General features: G+C 40.8%; 1 protein-coding gene across 1 annotated transcript; it reads left to right on the top strand.

Annotated features, from left to right (window-relative positions):
* Positions 1-73: 73 nt before the first annotated feature.
* Positions 74-14,999, top strand: CCDC110 (coiled-coil domain containing 110; the record flags this gene model as incomplete). Its single annotated transcript, XM_030815189.1, has 6 exons — positions 74-230; positions 8,949-9,004; positions 9,291-9,356; positions 11,153-11,263; positions 12,074-14,186; positions 14,608-14,999. Coding segments are annotated over 6 exons (2,553 nt in total), but the record flags the coding sequence as incomplete, so codon positions are not given.
* Between the last annotated feature and the right edge of the window lie 5,359 nt (positions 15,000-20,358).

Below are 20,358 nucleotides of genomic sequence, written 5' to 3'. Positions count from 1 at the left end.
CGCCCCATCCCTCTGCCCCGCCCCCACCTTCAGCCCCATCCCGCCCCATCCCTCCACCCCGCTACGCCGCCAGCCTCGCCACGCCCCGCCCCGCGACCCAACAGCCCCCGACGGTTCTGTTACAGAAAAGCAGCACCAGGAAGAGGATGAAGTTGACTCCGTTCTCCTTTCAGCGTCCAAGATCCTAAATTCTTCGGAGAGGGTGAAGGAAAGTGGCTGCAGTGACACAGGTAAAATCGCCAGACCGTAAAAGGCTCCTTTAACTATAAACAGGCGGCAGCATCTGGCCTGCGCCGCCTACTCACCTGGCGTGCTTCCCACGGCCGTGATGACACTGACAGCAGCCACCACGGCACTCGCGCTTTGTGCCAGTGCTGTTCTAAGCACGTGATGGGTCAACTGTTTAATTCTCACAACACTTCTACGAAGTAGGTGCTATCACGATCCCCATTTTGCAGATGAGGAAACGGGCACAGAGAGATTAACTCCCTAAGGTCACACAGGCAGCGAGGAATGGAGCGGGCATTCAGTAGGGCGGCCCCGGACTGCCTGTCTTCACCACCACGCTATGCCACGTTGCTTCTCTGAATGCTAAGTAAGAATTGTTGAGTTTTTTGGACACACACTAAAACGGTATGCAGTCAGCCCTCGGTATCTGGGAGTTCCGCATCCTTGGATTCAACCAACCACAGATGGAAAATATTCAGGGGGAAAAAAAAGACAATTTAAAAATAACAGTACCACATTTTTTAAATGCAAATTTTGAACAGTATAACAGCCATTTACATAGCATTTACATTGTATAAGGTATTACAAGTAATCGAGAGATTATTTAAAGTATACAACAGGATACGCATAGAAGCTATGCAAATACTACACCATTTTGTATTACGGACTTGAGCATCTGCAGATTTTGCTATCCGCAGAGGCTCTGGAACCAATCCCCTGTGGATATCCAGGGAGGAGTGTATACCTTTTCTAAAGAAAACTACTTTTTACAGTAAGTATTTATGGACTACAGGATATTATATGGGGAGGATGTTTGAAATAGCCACATAGCTAAAGCTTTCAAGCGCCACATAAACTATGAATAAGATGGGGATACCTAGCTAGGGCAATCTGAGGACATTGAAGGTGGAGTCCCATGCGACTGACTACAGGCCTCTCAGAGGAGCCTGCTGGGAGGGGACATGCCGGGGAAGGAGCAGAGCACGGGGCAGGAGAAGGGTCTAGACTGATGTGCCATGCCCGGACCCCCAGTTGCCCCTCTGTAGGATATGGGCAATCCTGATGCCAAAGTGCTGAACCACAAGAGGCCTGAGGTTGGGACGGGATTTCTGCACCTCCACCATCCAAGATCTTCACAAAAAGCCTTGTCAGGGCCCGGAAAGAAGAGACTAGAGCAGCCACACCTCAGTAGGCAGAAGACACCCGGCTGCCCAGGCACTACCAGGATGAGCAACACCCCAGTGGAGGCCAGCAGGACAGGCACTGGCCAGTCCCCTCTCCGTCCTCCTGCCTCCATCCATGAGATTTGCAGGTTTCCGTGGGCAACCAGGAGGGGCAAAGGGGCCCCCGAACAAAAGAGAAAGAGTCCTCACAGAGAGTTGAGACGTTGAGGTAGCTCCGATGTAAGGTCAGAAGAAATAGAAGTACCTTAATTTGGCAAGACACGTTTTCTAACATCAGTGAGGCTTAGGGTTCTGGAGAAAGATGCCAACATTTACAGAAAATAGTTACATGCAAAATAGCACATGTGCTTGTTGAAGAGTTACAGTCTTTCTCGCCAGAGCACAGTGGTTACAGGTATGCGGTTGACACAGGACAGGTTCTCAATAAACACCAGTTATCTTGAGTCAGGGGCCACCCAGGAATTTCCTGCCTGCAACTACAGGCAAAACTAGGAGGTATGGCTGGCGCCCTTCTCTCTACTCTCCTATTGATGCTTTATTGTCACCAAGTGAGCCATTCCCCGTGTACTATCAAAATAATGACCTGATTTGCATAACTACTGCCAGGTTACAAAGAGTTATAGAACGTTCCCAAGGTCTCTCTGATTTCAGAACTAGTGGTTAACTTAATTAACCCTTATTGGAATGGGTTTGTGAGAGACTTTTGAATTTGAGGGTGTCCAGGGTGGCGTTGCCAGCACCCTGTTCTACCCGAGCCTTCATTCATTCGTTCGTTTGTGGTGTAGCAGGACGAGTCGCAGACAAAACTCCTCAGACACCGGATTAAAGAAGGAAGAGGTTTTTTTATTCGGCCGGGAGCGTCGGCAGACTCATGTCTTAAGAGCCGAGCTCCCCGAAAAAGAAATTCCCAGCCCTTTTAAGGGCTTACAACTCTAAGGGGTCCACGTGAAAGGGTCATAATAGATCAAGTAAGCATGAGGAACGTGACTGGGGGCTACATACATCAGCTAACAGAACAAAAAGTTTTACAGTGCTTTCTCATACAATGTCTGGAATTTACAGATAACACCACTAGTTTTGGTCAGGGGTTAATATTATTATTATTATTATTCTTTTAATCACCAGGGCCAGGTGGTGGCGCCAAGGTCATCTAGCTATTTATCTTACTTCTGTTTCTTTCCAACTTCTTGCTTTCTCCCTTTTCTCCTGTCATATAAACTAGGGAAAAGGGGAGGTTGGGGAGAAGCTGGGAAGGACAACAGGAGAAGTGGTGGTCTCATTTCAGTGGAGCATATTCTTTCGAGCACCTGCTAAGTTTCAAGTGCTGTTCTAGGTGCTGGGGATCCAACGGTGAACAAAACATGCAAGATTCCCTGCCCGCATGGAGCTTACCTTCTAGTGAGGGAACAGACAGACAAAGGCTATTGTGTGTAAGGGGGGAATAAATTCTATGGAGAAAATAAGGCTGAGAAGAGGCGGAGGAATATTTGGAGTGGCAGAGGTGGGTGAGAAGTGTGTCATTTTAAACAGGGTGGTAGGAGAAGGGCTCACTCAGCAGGTCACATCTGAACCAAGACCAGAAGGAAGTAAAGAAGCAATCTGTGCAGATTTCTAGGGAAAGAGCATTGCAGGCAGAGAGAATGGCAACTGCAGAGACCCTGTGGTGGGAGCATGGCTGGTGTGACTGAGGAGCAGTCGCTCTTGTAAATGGAGCAGAACAAGCAGGGAAGGGTAGGAGGGAGGAAGCAGGACAGGGCTTTGTAGTTCCATGGATGAATTTGGGATTTATTCTGAGAAAATTGAGAAGCACTGGAGAATTTTGAGAAGGCTTCTCTCCCCTCCGTCTTGACTAGAAATTTTCAATTTACCAAATTATCATCATATTGCCTCTGCAGTAATGAGTTAGTGTCTCTTGAGCATTCACTATGTGCCGTACACCTCGTACACCTCAATAAGGGCTTTACCTACAAACTGGACACCGTCTAGAGTTATCCCCTCACTGCGAGTGTGTGGCAAAGCTAGAATTCAAATCTGGGCAGCAGGCAACCTGCCGCATTGCTCCTTGCATAATGACTGTGACAAAGCCTCATGCAGAGGGTGCCACACCTCACAAAGCTTTGTAAGACAGGGACGTCTAGGAATGAACTTGAATTGTCACAGCAGAACTCAGTATTAGAACCTGCGGCCAGGCGTGGTGGCTCACACCTGTAATCCCAGCATTTTGGGAGGCCGAGGCAGGAGGATCACCTGAGGTCAGGAGTTTGAGACCAGCCTGGCCAACATGGTGAAACCCCATCTCTACTAAAAATACAAAAATTAGCCGGGTGTGGTGGCACATGCCTGTAGTCCCAGCTACTCAGGAAGCTGAGGCAGGAGAATCACTTGAACCCGGGAGGCAGAGGTTGCAATGAGAAGAACCTGAGAACTACAAAGCTTGCAGAGAGCCTGACATCTTACATGGAATCATTACCCTGTTGCATTTTCAGAATGTATTTGTTCCTCTGGGTCTGTTTGCCACAGGTATGCAGTTGGTACTTTTTGTATACGTTGAATACAATATTTTTTGCAGGCTCAGAATAAAAATTGCCTCAAAAGTCATCCCATTGATATCTACCTTGTTTTTCACTTTTGACAGAAATATGAAACAGCTGGAAAATTTAAGTTGAATATGAGATGAGTAATATTCTTACATTCCCAATAAACTCTCATCTTGGTGGATGGGACCACGTCTTCCACTTTGTTTATATGCCTCCCGATATTGTATGTTTAGCAGGGACTTGGTAAATAGTGAAGTGTGATTGTGTTTTATCTCCTGGATTCTTTGATAATTTCCCTTCCAATTCTAGAATCACATAATTCTGCGTGACTAAGTTTTGCCGAGTTTTTAAATTACCTTTCCTTTGGGAATAAGTAGCAGCCGATGTTTCTGAAACTCATAAGAAAAACAGAAAGTTATGTTAATAGCTTTTAAAAATAGATGAATCTGACTCCCTGCCTACTCTCTGCCTGTGCAGAATCATCTGAACTTTGCTGGAGAAAAACACTCCCTTTTGAGTCATACCGTGAATCTAAAATGCGCTCTCAATGTTATTGGGAAAACTTACTTTATTTCCACAGCAAATTCTTCTTCAAATCCTCTGCAAAAAAGCTATTTCACTCCTCCTGTTCTCAAATCTCGAACACGTTTCTCCCTGGCCTCTCCACTCATAACATGGTCCCACTCTATATGAAAAAAGTAGAAGCACTGAGACCCAAACTCCTTCGTTCCCACCCTTCACATTTGTGAAACCCATATTCTAGGTCTTCTCCCATTTCAACAGAAGAATTGTCCTTGATCAATCAAAAGTGATTTCCTCTGGATCTCATCTCCTGTGGAATTCTCAAGTCCCAGCTTCTGCAATTAGCCTCCCTCATTGTCCAGAATTATTGCTTTTCTCCCTTTCTGCTATGTGATTCCAGCAGCAAACAAGCATATTAGAATGTCCTGTGGTTTAAAAAAAAAAAAAAAATTCCTTCTCTTAGCCAGATGTGGTGGCACACACCTGTGGTCCCAGCTACTCCGGAGGCTGACATGGGAGGATCGCTTGAGCCTTGGAGGTGGAGGTTGCAGTGAGCCAAGATCACGCCACTGCACTCCAGCCCGGGCAACAGAGTGAGACTCCATCTCAAAAAAAGAAAAAAAATCCCTTTTGACCTTCACATCTCTTCCTGGATGCACTGTTGTCCCTTCCACAGTGAAACTAGAAACAGCGACCTATCCTCCATGCCCACCAATCTTCCCCATTCCATTCTCTCAAGCACTTCGTTCGGGCTTCTATGCATGTCTTTCCACATGACCAGCAGTGACATCCATGTTTGTTTATTTATTTTAGATGGAGTTTCGCTCCTGTCTTCCAAGCTGGAGTGCAGTGGCACAATCTCGGCTCACTGCAACCTCCACCTCCCAGGTTCAAACGATTCTCCTGCCTCAGCCTCCTGAGTAGCTGGGATTACAGGCACGTGCCACCACACCCAGCAAATTTTTTTGTATTTTTAGTAGAGACGGGGTTTCACCATGTTAGCCAGGATGGTCTCGATCTCCTGACCTCGTGATCCGCCCGCCTAGGCCTCCCAGAGTGCTGGGATTGGAGGTGTGAGCCACTGCACCCAGCCCATTCATGTTGAATGATGTGTTCATTGCTGCTCCCATGAACCATACACTGGTAGACCCATCTGACTATGGATAGCTCTCCTTTGATGTTTAACAGACAACCTAGCCTTAACATATCTAAAAATGTTTTTCTCCTAAAGTACGTTCCTACTCCTAAAGTATGTCCCAGTAAATGACATCATCCCTCATCCATCTGCTCTCACCAAAAAACAAGGAGCTATCCTTCATTCCTCTCTCCTGGCCCCAGTGAATCCTCCAGCAATGCTGCTGGCTTCATCTCCAAAGTATATGCTGAATCCACCTACTTTTCCCCATCTCCCCCACCACCATTCTACTCCAAGATATCTTCATCTCCACTTGGATTATTGCAGTAGCCATGTAATTGCCTTCTCACCCCCACCCCATACTCCATTATCATGTAGCAGAGTGACCTGTAAACTTTTCAGTCAGATCAAATCATTCTCCTGATGGAAACCTTCCAAAGTTCCCCGTTTCGCTTAAAGGAAAAGCCAACTGGCTCGGCTTGGCCTGGAGGCCCTGCATAATCTAGCCCCTGTCCCCTGCTCGATGTGTCCTTATCTTGTGCTCCCGTGGGTTCATTAAGCTGCTTAGTAACAGTGCAATCACGCTGAGGCCAAAAAAGGAAGAAGAGATGGAAGATGAAAAATATATGTAGACAACACGTATAAATCCCATTGCTTTCTTTAAAAATCTTTGATTTGCTGTATCCCTTTATTAAGTCTGTACATTTCTTTTGGTCTCGTATTTCTTATTTGGTTTTAGCTAAAGGAATCTTATATTTAGCTTTGAACTTGCAAATCCTCCTAATGAAAGGAAATCTGTACAGAAAAAGGAAGCTATTCCTGTAGGTATAGGAAGGAGATAGAATTTTGAACAGTTACATCACTCAGAATAGAGTTGAAGGCTGAATATATTTATGAGAATGATATCCTATCTTTGTGTTTAAATAAAGACCTGTGTGGAAATTACAGTTACAGAACAGAATGTAAACATAAACTTTCACAGTGTATAAATCATATAACTAGCAAATATCATGAAAAGAGGGAAAGAGGCATGGAAGGAAATAGAATGCTAATTTTCTCATCTCTCTTGGCAGGGAGTAAGTCAACAATGAATACAATAGAACTGTATGTTATTGAAACAATAAAGATTTCAATCTCTTAATTCTTTTCATGTTAATTTTCACTAGTTTACAGGGATCTCTTAGGAAATAATATCTCTCATGCAGTAAAAAAAAAAAAAAAAATCTAAATACTAGAAATAATTTCCACTACTTGCAGTTTAAAAAATTCTCTTAAATTCAAGTAAATATAGGTACTATTTATGTAAAATACCATTTATGTATAAAATGATTCCACTTCGTCCACATATGTGCATAGAGAGCTGACCGAAAGATGGCACCTAAAATTAAGAACAGTTCGTTGTGGGTGGCGGGATTCTAGGTGATATATTCTTTCCAATTTGCACTTTGGTCTAATTAAGTTCATTAGAAGAGGTTACTTTAGAGTCTGAAAAACATTGTGTTTCCTTCCTATACTGGTCTGGGCCTTCCTTCAGTTCCTTATTTTTTAGATGAACAGTTCAGGATACCAGGAATTTAGCTGCCATTTTATTCCCAAGAAGAGGCAAAGCTAAGCAAGATCCAGACAGCAAGATCTGCCCTCTGACTGAAGGTGGAGGCAAAGCTAAGCAAGATCCAGACACACTCACTCTCCCTCCCTGCCCTCTGACTGAAGGTGGGATTCTTCAATAGCCAGGCAGCTCCAAGCTCCGAACCAGCGTTGCCCCTTCGGTGATGAGGGTCAGAGGGCAGAAGGGGTGCCTGTACTTTGCAAGCAGCTTCTCTAGTATCTGACAGTCTGCCAGTCCAAAGGAGATTCACTGACCTCTTTTAAAACTTAGGGCAGAAATTATCAGCTAGGGGAACATTCCTTCATAGCTCTCATTTCACTTAGGACACTGAAAGCTTTTATGAATACACTCTTTCATAAAAAGTTTACAAAGCAAGCAGCCTAACATGCGGAGAAAGACAGATGTAAGGACATTTGCAGACATGATAGAGTCTCCCCCTGTTGCAGATCTATAATCTATCCAGGACGGTATCAAGCAAGTGACATTCTGCCTATTATCAAAAGAAGTTGGTGTACTTCTGTCTACTGTATCTTAGTATCAGAGTCACCAAGCAAAACACAACAGTCAAGCACTGGATGTAACAACCCTTTACTCACAGAGCGAAGAGACGGAGCAAGATCAGCCTCAGTAGTGGGTGTTGGTTCCCCATGGCCAGAGGGACCCTCCTGGCCCGTCTGCAATCCAGCAGGGGACAGTTAGAGTAGTGGGGTTAGCCAGGTATCATATGACACACGCACTTTAGCAGAACAAAGGAGTACACAGAGTCTGAAGCGGGGAGTGCTATCCCCGCACATGGTAGCAAGTCCAGCACAGGCTGTGAGTGAGGACTTTAGAAAGAGTCCCCTTGGTAAAGAAGCGCTCCAGGCCTGGGCCCATTCATACACGGCCAAGAGGGGATCTAAAGACCGTGAATGTGGGCCGGGCGCGGTGGCTCACGTCTGTAACCCCAGCACTTTGGGAGGCCGAGGCGGGCGGATCACGAGGTCAAGAGTTTGAGACCATCCTGGCTAACACGGTGAAACCCCATCTCTACTAAAAATACAAAAAGAAATTAGCCAGGCGTGGTGGTGGGCGCCTGTAGTCCCAGCTACTCGGGAGGCTGAGGCAGGAGAATGGCGTGGACCTGGGAGGCGGAGCTTGCAGTGAGCCGAGATCACGCCACTGGACTCCAGCCTGGGCGACAGAGCAAGACTCCATCTCAGAAAAAAAAAAAGACCGTGAATGTGTGAATGTGAGAATGTGAAACTGCCCTTCCCAAGGGAAGCCACATGTGGATACTGTGCTTAAGACCAAGGTAAAAATTATGCTGTTGATCCAACTTGGTTTCCATAAGGGGAAAAATGTCACATGGAAATTTCACAGAAATTGAGGCCTATATACTACTTTGCCAAGGGTCTCCCATAATATGAGCATTATTAGGTGTTTTTGAATGTAGTTTATATCCCAGAAACAAAGATATCTGATATTAGAGTTTTTGACAGTTCTGAGTGTGGTGTTGCGAATTAATGGTGTACTCTAAAAGTGAAGACACTATTACAACCTCAGGCAGATATATTAAGTCAAGCGAGAATTATCACTTAAGCTTATTATGTGACTAGCATAGTGTGAATATCAGAAGTTCTCATTATCTCTGCCTCACTATCCAAGAAAGTTAGGAGACTGCTTTCTATTACAGGTTTTAAAAAATAAAATTTAAGAATTAAGTCACATGGTTTTTCAATTTTGCTTCTTAGAATATGGCTGCATAGCAGAATCAGAAAATCACATCCAACCACAATCAGCATTGAAAGTGAGTTCTATATTCCATTTTATTGTCCCCAAAATTCTGGGTAAAGGCTGATCTTTTTCAGAATAAATACTCCCTAAATGCATACGGGTTCTCTCACTTTATCCTCACAAAGATCTCCATGAAAGCACATTGGGGAGTTAGCAAAATGACTAAGAATGTGAACAACCTGACCCTCATGGGATCCTTTCAAGTAATAGGCAACTTTGAGAGACATAAAATCATAACAATTCAAGAATATGTTTACCTACCTAAAAATATTCAATTTCATACTTTACTTTTGTCATAGGTCCTTCAGCAGCAGATGGAATCATTTCAGGCTTTGCGAATGCAGACTTTGCAGAATGTCAGCATGGTATGTTTCTTTTAATCTGTGTATGAAATATCTTACCTTGAAGTATCATCCCATCTTCTAAGCTGATGGTCACTAGCCAATGGATTAGCTGACACAAAATTTAGTATAATAGAGGCTACAGCATATTCTAGGCGCAAAATTTCTTTTAAGGAAGCTACATTCTTCTCTCTGTTATACTTGTATTTGGAAACAAGCCAAAAGAGATAGCACTCGCTGATTTTTTAAATACACGTTTAAAGTCTATATACAGACTACAAATAGGGACCCTCATTATAAGTGACATGAAATCTAATTCAAATTGGCTTAGGGAAAAAAATGCACTTTAATAGCTCAAGTAAATGAAAGTCCTGGAGAGAGCTCACTTCAGGGTAGCTGAGTCCACTTGATCAGGCCTTGTGTCATCAAAACAGGTCTCACTCTGTATCCTGATTCTGCTTTCCACAGTAGGGGATTCTCAGACTCCCTGTGGTGGTAGAAGATCTGCTAGAAGGTCCAGTTCTTTCTCCTTCCAAATTCAAGTCAGAGAAGAGAGTACACTTTGCTTTGAGAAGGAGTTTCGCTCTTGTCGCCCAGGCTGGAGTGTGGTGGCATGATCTTGGCTCCCTGCGACCTCTGCCTCCTGGGTTCAAGCAATTCTCCTGCCTCAGCCTCCTGAGTAGCTGGGACTACAGGTGCCCACCACCATGCCTGGTTAATTTTTGTATTTTTAGTAGAGACCAGGTTTCACCATATTAGCCAGGCTGGTCTTGAACTCCCGACCTCAGGTGATCTGCCCACCTCAGCCTCCCAAAATGCAGAGATTACAGGTGTGAGCCACCGCCCCTGGCTACACTTTGCTCATAATAGTTTAGACTGAGGTTCTTGGCCTGATTCAGATGGATCCCTACTGGGTCACATGCAATGCTTGAACCAATCACTGTCAGGTGGCCACTGTTCCCTGACTAGTTAGCACTCAGTCAGGTGCCCCTGGGAGTTAGAGGCAGAATCAATACTACCCTAAACACGCTTCATCCAGAAGAAATAAGGAGAAGTATAAACAGAAGGCTAGAGTGTGGATATTGGGGGTATGTAACACACACATATTCACTAAAGACCGAATGTAAACTTCATCCCAATGTTCTTTTTTTTTTTTTTTTTTTTGAGACGGAGTCTCGCTCTGTCGCCCAGGCTAGAGTGCAGTGGCGCAATCTCGGCTCACTGCAAGCTCCACCTCCCGGGTTCACGCCATTCTCCTGCCTCAGCCTCTCCGAGTAGCTGGGACTACAGGCGCCCGCCACCACGCCTGGCTAATTTTTTTTTTGGATTTTTAGTAGAGACGGGGTTTCACCGTGGTCTCGATCTCCTGACCTCATGATCTGCCCGCCTGGCCTCCCAAAGTGCTGGGATTACAAGCGTGAGCCACTGCGCCCGGCCCATCCCAATGTTCTTATACTAAAAGCACCTGCAGGGAAATGGGAAGGGAAGATAACTCCTCCTAAGGGGGACAGAATAGATTCCAAAGGTCTCTTATTCAACAATGTAAAAATCAGACACCTAAAATCATTTGAATATAGTTCATAAAACTTTGTTTTACTAAATCATTTCTGATTTTATAACAATTAAGGCATAATTTTCTTAAAGATTAACGATATAGATTACAATAAATTAAGTAGCTTTCATTTATATTCTATACAATGGGAAAGACTTTTTATGGGCAGGAAATTTAAACACACCTTTTAATTATAATGTCTATTGTTCCTGTACATTCATAAGTTTACAAATCTGAAATCAAATTTTTCTCAATTTATCTTTTAAAGTTACAGTTGGAAATCAGTGAAATATTGAACAAAAGTATTACTGAAGTAGAAAACCCACAATTTAGCTCAGAAAAAAATCTGGCATTTGGCACGCGCATTGAAAAGGATTTGGTATGTTATTCTACAGAAATCATTTCTATATGTAGGTACTTCAAAACGTGACTACCATCAGTTCATTTCACTTTACATGGTCCCCTTTGTTACAGGAAAAATGGACCATCAGAGATGAAAACAAGGAAACTCCAGTCCTGAAAACCTTAAAAGATGTGTGTCTACCTCTGTACTTTTGCAGTTTTCCCATTTCTGTTAAGAGTCTGTGAGGGACATTTGGCTTAGTCCAGATCCTGAAAGATTCCCGAGTAAATTCAAATACAAGGCAGTTTTTATAGCCAATCTATTCACTTAGGATTGACCTAGGTCTGCGGTAAATTCCCTAGAAAAGCTCCAAACCAAAGTTACCATCACTGTGTCCACACCGACTCGAATTCACACTTCCAGGATGGTCACAGTCCTAAAATCACCTGAAACGAGTGCAAGCTAAGGTTAACAAATAGCCCAGAATTGGAAACATTCATTTGCCTGAAACTCCCATTTGACCTATCGGTTCCATCTTCCCCACCTACCTATGACGGCCTCTTGAAGGACACTAAATTTCTATATTTCTGAAATTGAGGGGTTGGCCCATGTATCTCACCCCGAAGGAAATAAGAGCAAGTTCTAAGTAAATTGTGAAGACCAGAGTTACAGATCTCAAAACAACTGTTGGAGAAAATAAATCATACTTGTTATGCTCCTTTGCTGTGAAAATGGATGAAATGCTTGTTTAGGGTACATAAATAAACCCTCCACAAAATATTATCTGTACTGCTTGATCATGTGGCAAATGACAATACATTTATAGTCTACTTCTTATTGTTACAGCCTACAGAGAATCAAGAAGAAAACCTTTCTATGGAGAAAAGTCGTCATTTTGAGGATTCCAAGACACTTCATTCAGTGGAAGAAAAATTAAGTGGTGATAGTGTGAACAGTCTCCCTCAAAGTGTAAATGTTCCATCCCAGATACATTCCGAGGACACATTAACTCTGAGAACTTCAACAGACAATTTATCTTCAAACATAATTATACACCCTTCAGAAAATTCTGCCATCTTGAAGAATTATAATAACTTTTATCGTTTTCTACCTACTGCACCTCAAAATGTGATGTCTCAAGCTGATACAGTAATTCTGGATAAATCCAAAATTACTGTGCCTTTTCTCAAGCATGGATTTGGTGAAAATTTAGATGACGTTTGCCATTCTATCAAACAAATGAAAGAAGAGCTTCAAAAGTCACATGATAGGGAAGTGGCACTTACAAATGAACTTCAGACTTTACAAACTGATCCAAATGTTCAAAGAAATGGTAAATATGACCTGTCCCCTATTCACCAGGAAAAAATGAGCTTTATTAAGGAAGAAAACATGGGCGGTAACTTAAATGAAGATGTAAAATCAAAGAGAATTTCAGAATTAGAGGCATTAGTAAACAAATTACTCCCCTTCAGAGAAACAGTGTCAAAATTTCATGTGAATTTTTGTAGAAAATGTAAAAAGTTATCTAAGAGTGAAATACACAGGGGAAATAAAAATGAGAAAAATAATAAAGAAATTCCCATCACTGGCAAAAATATTACAGATTTAAAATTCCATTCCAGAGTTCCAAGATACACACTGTCATTCCTCGACGAAACAAAACATGAAATGAAAGACAAAGAAAGACAACCATTTCTAGTAAAACAAGGATCAATAATATTTGAAAATGAGAAAACTTCCAAAGTTAATTCTGTTACTGAGCAGTGTGTTGCAAAAATTCAGTACTTACAGAATTACCTAAAAGAATCTGTGCAGATACAGAAAAAAGTAACAGAACTGGAGAATGAAAATCTAAACCTTAAGTCCAAAATGAAACCTCTTATCTTTACCACACAATCTCTCATACAGAAAGTTGAAACATATGAAAAGCAACTTAAGAATCTGGTTGAAGAAAAGAGTACTATTCAGTCTAAGTTAAGTAAAACAGAAGAAGACAGCAAAGAATGTCTTAAAGAATTAAAAAAAATAATTAGTAAATATAATGTTCTGCAAGGTCAAAATAAAACTCTAGAGGAAAAAAATATACAACTTTCTTTAGAGAAGCAACAAATGATGGAAGCATTAGATCAACTAAAAAGTAAGGAACACAAAATTCAAAGTGATATGGCCATCGTCAATAATGAAAATAATCGAATGAGTATAGACATGGAAGCAATGAAAACCAATATTCTATTGATACAAGATGAAAAAGAAATGTTAGAGAAAAAAACACACCAGCTTCTAAAAGAAAAAAGCTCACTTGAAAATGAACTAAAAGAAATCCAGCTAGAGATAATGCAGCTAAAAGAAAAAGAAAGATTGGCAAAAACAGAACAAGAGACACTTCTTCAAATAATAGAAACAGTTAAAGATGAAAAACTCAACCTTGAAACAACATTACAAGAATCTACTGCTGCCAGACAAATTATGGAAAGAGAAATTGAGTATATTCAAACCCACCAATCTACTGCCAAAGAGAATTTTCTGCAAGAAATAAAAAATGCAAAATCAGAAGCAAGTATTTATAAGAATAGCTTGTCAGAAATTGGCAAGGAATGTGACATGTTATCGAAAATGGTAATGGAAACCAAAACAGATAATCAGATTCTAAAAGAAGAACTAAAGAAACATAGTCAAGAAAATAGAAAACTTGAAAACAGCATCAGTAGACTTACTGAAGACAAAATACTTTTAGAAAATTACGTAAGAAGCATAGAAAATGAAAGGGATACCTTGGAGTTTGAGATGCGGAATCTTCAACGAGAATATTCAAGTTTAAGTGATAAAATTTGTAGTCAGCATAATGACCCTTCAAAAACAACTTATATTTCAAGAAGAGAGAAATTCCATTTTGAGAACTATACTCACGAAGATACTTATAGTCCTCGGAGTAGGCCTTTGGCTTCTGATTTTAAAGGTACGCAAGTCCTGGTAGATTAGTAGAGATGTGTTTAAGATTCTTTTAGCCTATTGGGCACTAGCCAGAGTACAGAAATAAGGAGGAAACTTTAAGATGAATACAATTTTGTTTTGTAAAATTTGTATCCAATTATACGGTGAAATTATTTAGGACATTTTTCTAGATAAAATTTGTTTTATTATATTATGTGCATTATATGTGTACAAGCCAACTTTGGCAGTGAGCAAGATTAAAATTATTAATTTAAATTAAAATTTAAAATTTAATTTTAAATTTAAAGAATGAAATTTAAAATTTAATTTTAAATTTAAAGAATGAAATTTAAAATTTAATTTTAAATTTAAAGAATAAAATTTAAAATTATTATTTTAAAGTATAAGTAGCACTCCCACCTTAAAAGAATTCTTTTTTTTTCTAGGAATTCCAAGTAAACTGTATCATTTGCTTCCATCCAAGATATATAAATAAACTGCTAAAATCAATGTTTCAAAACTTTTGTCCAAGTACTTTTTCCCCCACAAAATAATTTTAAATTATATTATTACATTAACCTGGTAATTGATTAGGCTAGTTTTTAAAATTAGAAATTGGAATTAGGTATATATTTTGTATTGTCAGGAACGGTGGCGAATCTGAGATTTTACCCAACTAGTAAGCTCATATTTTAGGCTGCTACAGTTTTGTGGGTTCTACTAGAAGGCACAAGACTCCTGAGTAAGAGATTAAGGAGAGTTTGTTACCATAGCAGGAGCCAGAGTATCAGCATGTTTGCATTGGTTGTCCAAGCCCCAATTTCTATAGGCAGCATAAAGAGGATCACACAGTGGGTTGCATTACAGGAGAGAGTGGGCTTAGAAACCCGAATATTCTAATGGATAGTAAGATGCCTGCCCTTTGCTGTAGGTGGAAACATTACACTGGACAATACGCATGCCTGCCCTGGCTCCAGAGGAAACACAATCTCTAGCTTCCGAGGTTGCAAGCACACCTGTCCTGTGCTCCAGAGACACTCTGTCTTCCAAGACTGCTATTCAAATACTCCTTGTAGAATTTTGTCCAATGCTTTTTCTACGTTTATTGAGGTGATCCTGTTTTTCTCCTTTAATCTGTTAATATGGTAAATTATATTAATTTTGAAACATTAACCTTGCATTCCTGGGATAAACTCCACTAGGTGATGTTGTATTACTCTTTTAATACACATTCCTGGATTCAGTTTGATTTCTGGTTCTATATTCTGAAGGATGTTGGTCTGTATTATTTTCTTGCAATGTCTTTGTCTGGCTTTGGTATCAGGAAAATCCTGTCGGGAAGTGTTTCCCCTCCTCTATTTTCTGAATTTGTGTAGGATTGGTATTATTAATATTATTCCTTCCTTAAATATTTAAATATGTAATACTCATACATGTTTAGAAAATATATAATATGTAAATATTCACCAGAGGGCCTGGATTTTTCTAAATGGGAAGGTTTTACATTGCTAAATGATTTCTAGTAATGTAGAACTATTCAGATTTTCTATTTCTTGAGTTAGAGTTGATAATTTGTGTGTTCTGAAGAATTTGTACATTTCATGTAAGTTCTCAAATCTATTGTCACAAAGTTGTTCATAATATTCCTTATTAGCATCTTAACATTCAAAGGACTTGTAGCGATGTCCCCTGTTTAATTTCTGACATTGGTAATTTGGGGGTTCTGTTTTCTTTATTATTCTTGCTAGAGTTTTACCAATTTTATTTTTCTTTTCAAAAAATCAGCTTATTATTTCATTGATTTTTCTTGCTGCTTTGTTTTTTATTCCATTGATTTCTGTTCCTATTTAGTAATTTCATTCCTTTGGGTTATCTGGGGCTAATTTGCTGCTTCCCTAGTTTCATACCCACATTAACTGCATCACAGAGTCTGGTATGTTTTCATTTTCATTCAGTTCAGAATACTTTCTTGTTCACTTGTGATTTATTCTTTGACCCAATGGATTAGAAGTGAGTTGCTTGATTTCTAAATGTTTGGAGATTTTCAGTTATTTTCCTTTTATTGATTTCTAATGTAATTCTGTTTTGATCAGAGAACATACTCTATAATCTTTTTTAGTTTATGGAGGCTTGTTTTATTGCCCAGAATATGATCTGTCTTGGTTGATGTTTCAGGTGAACTGGAGTGTTCTATAAATGTCAACTAAGTAAACGTGGTTGACAGGATTGAGCAAATCTATATCTGTACTAATCTTGTGTCTGCTTGTTCTAACAGTTACTGATAGAGGAACAGAGAAGTTGATTTGTTCATTCTATAAATTTGTTTAATGTGTTTTAAAGCTCTTTTATTTTATTTTATTTTTATTTTTATTTTTTTGAGTTGGAGTCTCACTGTTGTCAGCCCGGGCTGGAGTGCAATGGAACAATCTCAGCTCACTGCAACCTCCACCTCCTGGGTTCCAGCAATTCTCCTGCCTCAGCCTCCCGAGTAGCTGAGATTACAGGCACCCACCACAATGCCCGGCTAATTTTTGTATTTTTAGTAACGACGGAGTTTCACCATGTTGGCCAGACTCGTCTCAAACTCCTGACCTCAGGTGATCCACCTGCCTCGGCCTCCCAAAGTGCTGGGATTACAGGCATAAGCCACCGCGCCCGGCTAAAGCTCTTTTATGTATGTATACACATTTAACACTATTATGTCCGGTTGGTAAACTGATACCTTTATTATTATGAAATAACCCTCACTATCCCTAGGGGTATTCCTTGTTCTAAAGTCTCTGATATTAATATAGCCCCTCTAGTTGTCTTTAGATTGGTGTTTGCATAGTATATCTTTTTGCATCCTTTTATATTTATTTTGTAATGATGAATCACAGTAGGAGAAACTCTGAATAGTTAAATAATAAATATATACCATGAAAATGGATTACTAAATCCTGAAAATCAAACATAAATCAACGAACTAAAGTATTAAGAAAATAACTAATGGTGAGCACTATATCCATTTAAATACAAAATTAAGATTAAAGAACTGTTTGAATTATGGTTACAAAATAGAATGTTAGTGTTAAAAAAACATTGACAATATAAAACAAACAATATAACTAAAAAGTTAGGCGCATCCTTTTACTTTTAACCTACCTTTGTCTATTTTGTTTACTGCTGAATCCCAGTGTCCAGAACCATGCCTGGAATATAGCAGGCACTCAACATCTGTTAAGTGAATGATGAATGAACAGGCTGCCATTACGCTAGAATATTAGGCATAGGCTGGGCATTCACCTTGTAGGAACATTATAAAGAGCTTTAAGTATCAAAAAGTTTAGACAAAATTAGCTGGGTGGGGTGGTACGTACCTGTAGTCCCAGCTACTCAGGAGGCTGAGGTAGGAGGATCACTTGACCCCAGGAGTTTGAGGCTGCAGTGAGCTATAATTGTGCCCCTGCACTCCAGCCTGGGTGACAGAATGAGACCCCATCTGTTAACAACAACAGCAAAGCTTAGACAAGATGACATTTCAGGTCACTTTCTTTCTTTCTTTCTTTCTTTTTTTTTTTTGAGATATAGTCTTGCTCTGTGGCCCAGGCTGGAGTGCAGTGGCCTGATCTCAGCTCACTGCAACCTCCACCTCCCAGGTTTAAGCCATTCTCCTGCTTCAGCCTCCTGAGCAGCTGGGACTACAGGCATGTGCCACCATGCCCAGCTTATTTCTGTATTTTTAGTAGAGATGAGGTTTCACTATTTTGGCCAGGCTGATCTCGAACTCCTGAGCTTAAGTGATCCTCCTGCCTCAGCCTCCCAAAGTGCTGGGATTACAGGCGTGAGCCACTGCGCCCGACCATTTTTAGGTCACTTTCTAACAGTAGTGTAATGATTTCTAATTGCTTTATGAAGATGTTTGGCAATATATATATATCGGGGGGATTAGCTATCTCCCATAGGCTTATAGCCTGCCCCCTTGATAAGGTGTGAGGAGGAATAAACTGGAAACAGGTTTTCTCAGTCTTTTTTCTTGTAAACTATTGTGTGTTCTATACTTGATTTTCTACAAGTAAGTAACCTCCACCTTAATCCTGCTCTCTAATTTTGGTAAAGGCTGTAGAGTGACTAATGTAACTGTTAAATGCAGCCAGAGGCTGGGCACGGTGGCTCATGCCTGTAATCCCAGCACTTTGGGAGGCCGAGGGGGGAGGATCACCTGATGTCAGGAGTTCAAGACCAGCCTGACCAACAAGGTGAAACCCCATCTCTACTAAAAATACAAAATTAGCTGGGCATGGTGGCAGGCGCCTATAATCCCAGCTACTCAGGAGGCTGAGGCAGGAGAATCTCGTGAACCCAGGAGGCAGAGGTTGCAGTGAGCCGAGATCATGCCATTGCACTCCAGCCTGTGCAACAAGAGCGAAACTCCGTCTCAAAAAAAAAAAAAAAAAAAAAATAGCAGCCAGAAGGCTGAGGTGGGAGGATCGTTTGAGCCTAGGAGTTGGAGGCGAGTGTGGGCAGCATAGGGAGACCTTGTCTCCACAGAAAATTTGAAAAATTAGCCAGGTGTGGTGGCATATGCCTCTGGTTCCAGCTACTCAGGAGGCTGTGGCAGGATTGCTTGAGCCTGGGAGGTTGAGGCTGCAGTGAGCCATGATCACACCACTGCACTCCAGCCTGGGCGACAGAGCAAGACCCTGTCTCAGAAAAAAAAAAAAAAAAGCAAGACTGTGTGGCTTTGCCACTGCTAGTTGTTGTGCTAACGTGGACAAATTAGTTAATCTTTCTCTATTTCATTGTTAGATGTAGATTAAGAGATTAATAATTAAAAACATATTAATATGGAATGCACATGGAATGGTATCTGGCACACTGCATTATATAAGTGTTATGTAATGCTACTATAATGCTACTAACTCACTTTTGGAAAATTAAGTTGTAACTGACGAAAATTCAAATTAACAAATTACCTTACAACTTATTTACAACAAATTATTTGATGGATAATAATCTAGTGGTTGTTTTTGTTTTGTTTTGTTTTGTTTTAGTTTGTTTTTCAAGACAGGGTCTCACCATGTGGCCCAGTCTGGCCTCAAACTCCTGGGTTCTGGTGATCCTCCTGCCTTGGCTTCCCAAAATGCTGGGACTACAGTCATGGGCCACTGTACCCAGCCTTAATAGACCGATATATATTTTTTATTTATTTTACAGCTTACAAAATATTTTAAATTTGGTGTTCATAATAATTCTTCCAGGTAGATAATACAAATGACAGATAATGAAAGAGTCTTAAGAAATTAATTTTGCTCTAGTATAGACAGCTATAATAGTAATAGGTTGAACCTGGCTTTTTTTTTTTTGAGTCTCACTCTACCATCCACACTGGAGTGCAGTGGTGCAGTCTTGGCTCACTGCAACCTCTGCCTCCCAGGCTCAAGCAATTCTCCTGCCTCAGCTTCCCCAATAGCTGGGATTACAGTTGCCCACCACCATGCCTGGTTAATTTTTGTATTTTTGGTAGAGACAGTATTTCACCATGTTGATCAAGCTGGTCTCAAACTCCTGACCTCAAGTAATTCACCCACCTTGGCCTCTCAAAGTGTTGGGATTACAGGCATGAGCCACCGAGCCCGGCCTTGAACTTGGCTTATTATTCTTAATGCATGTTCCACATTTATATACAAAAGGAGCAGGCAGTCTCTGAAGAAGCAGGATAAGATTTCAAAAACTATGATCGTACTACTGCTTAACTTTCTTGAGGTACTACTGCTTAACTTTCTCTCCAGTTCTTATTAGAGCTTCTTATTGATCTAAGTCTCCCTTAAAATTAAGCCTTTCTTCCATGTTACATCAACATCCACAATCATTGTTTCAGATTTGAGCCTTGAACAGATGTAAGTAGATGGTTTGTAGCAGAGACTGATGTCTGGCTGAGCAAGCTTATTTCTTCCGTCACTCATTGATGATGGATGCAGAAAACTATCCAAGTCATACAGGCATCATAACGGGAGAGTAGATAACTAGATGTGTAAGTTGTCCATAGAGGACGCCAGTGTCATGGCTGAGTCTGAGGAATAAAACTGTTTCGTATTGTTACATTTTCAAAGTTAAAAGAAGAGATAATAATTGTAAGAAAACAATCCATGGGCATCATAACTAGTTTGCACCTGTCAGATCGAATGTGTGTGTATGATTTCCTCTACCAACACTTA

The sequence above is a fragment of the Nomascus leucogenys genome, chromosome 7b (genome assembly GCF_006542625.1).
Source record: "Nomascus leucogenys isolate Asia chromosome 7b, Asia_NLE_v1, whole genome shotgun sequence".
NCBI classification, from domain to species: domain Eukaryota; kingdom Metazoa; phylum Chordata; class Mammalia; order Primates; family Hylobatidae; genus Nomascus; species Nomascus leucogenys.
This window is presented reverse-complemented; position numbering and strand designations above follow the sequence as displayed.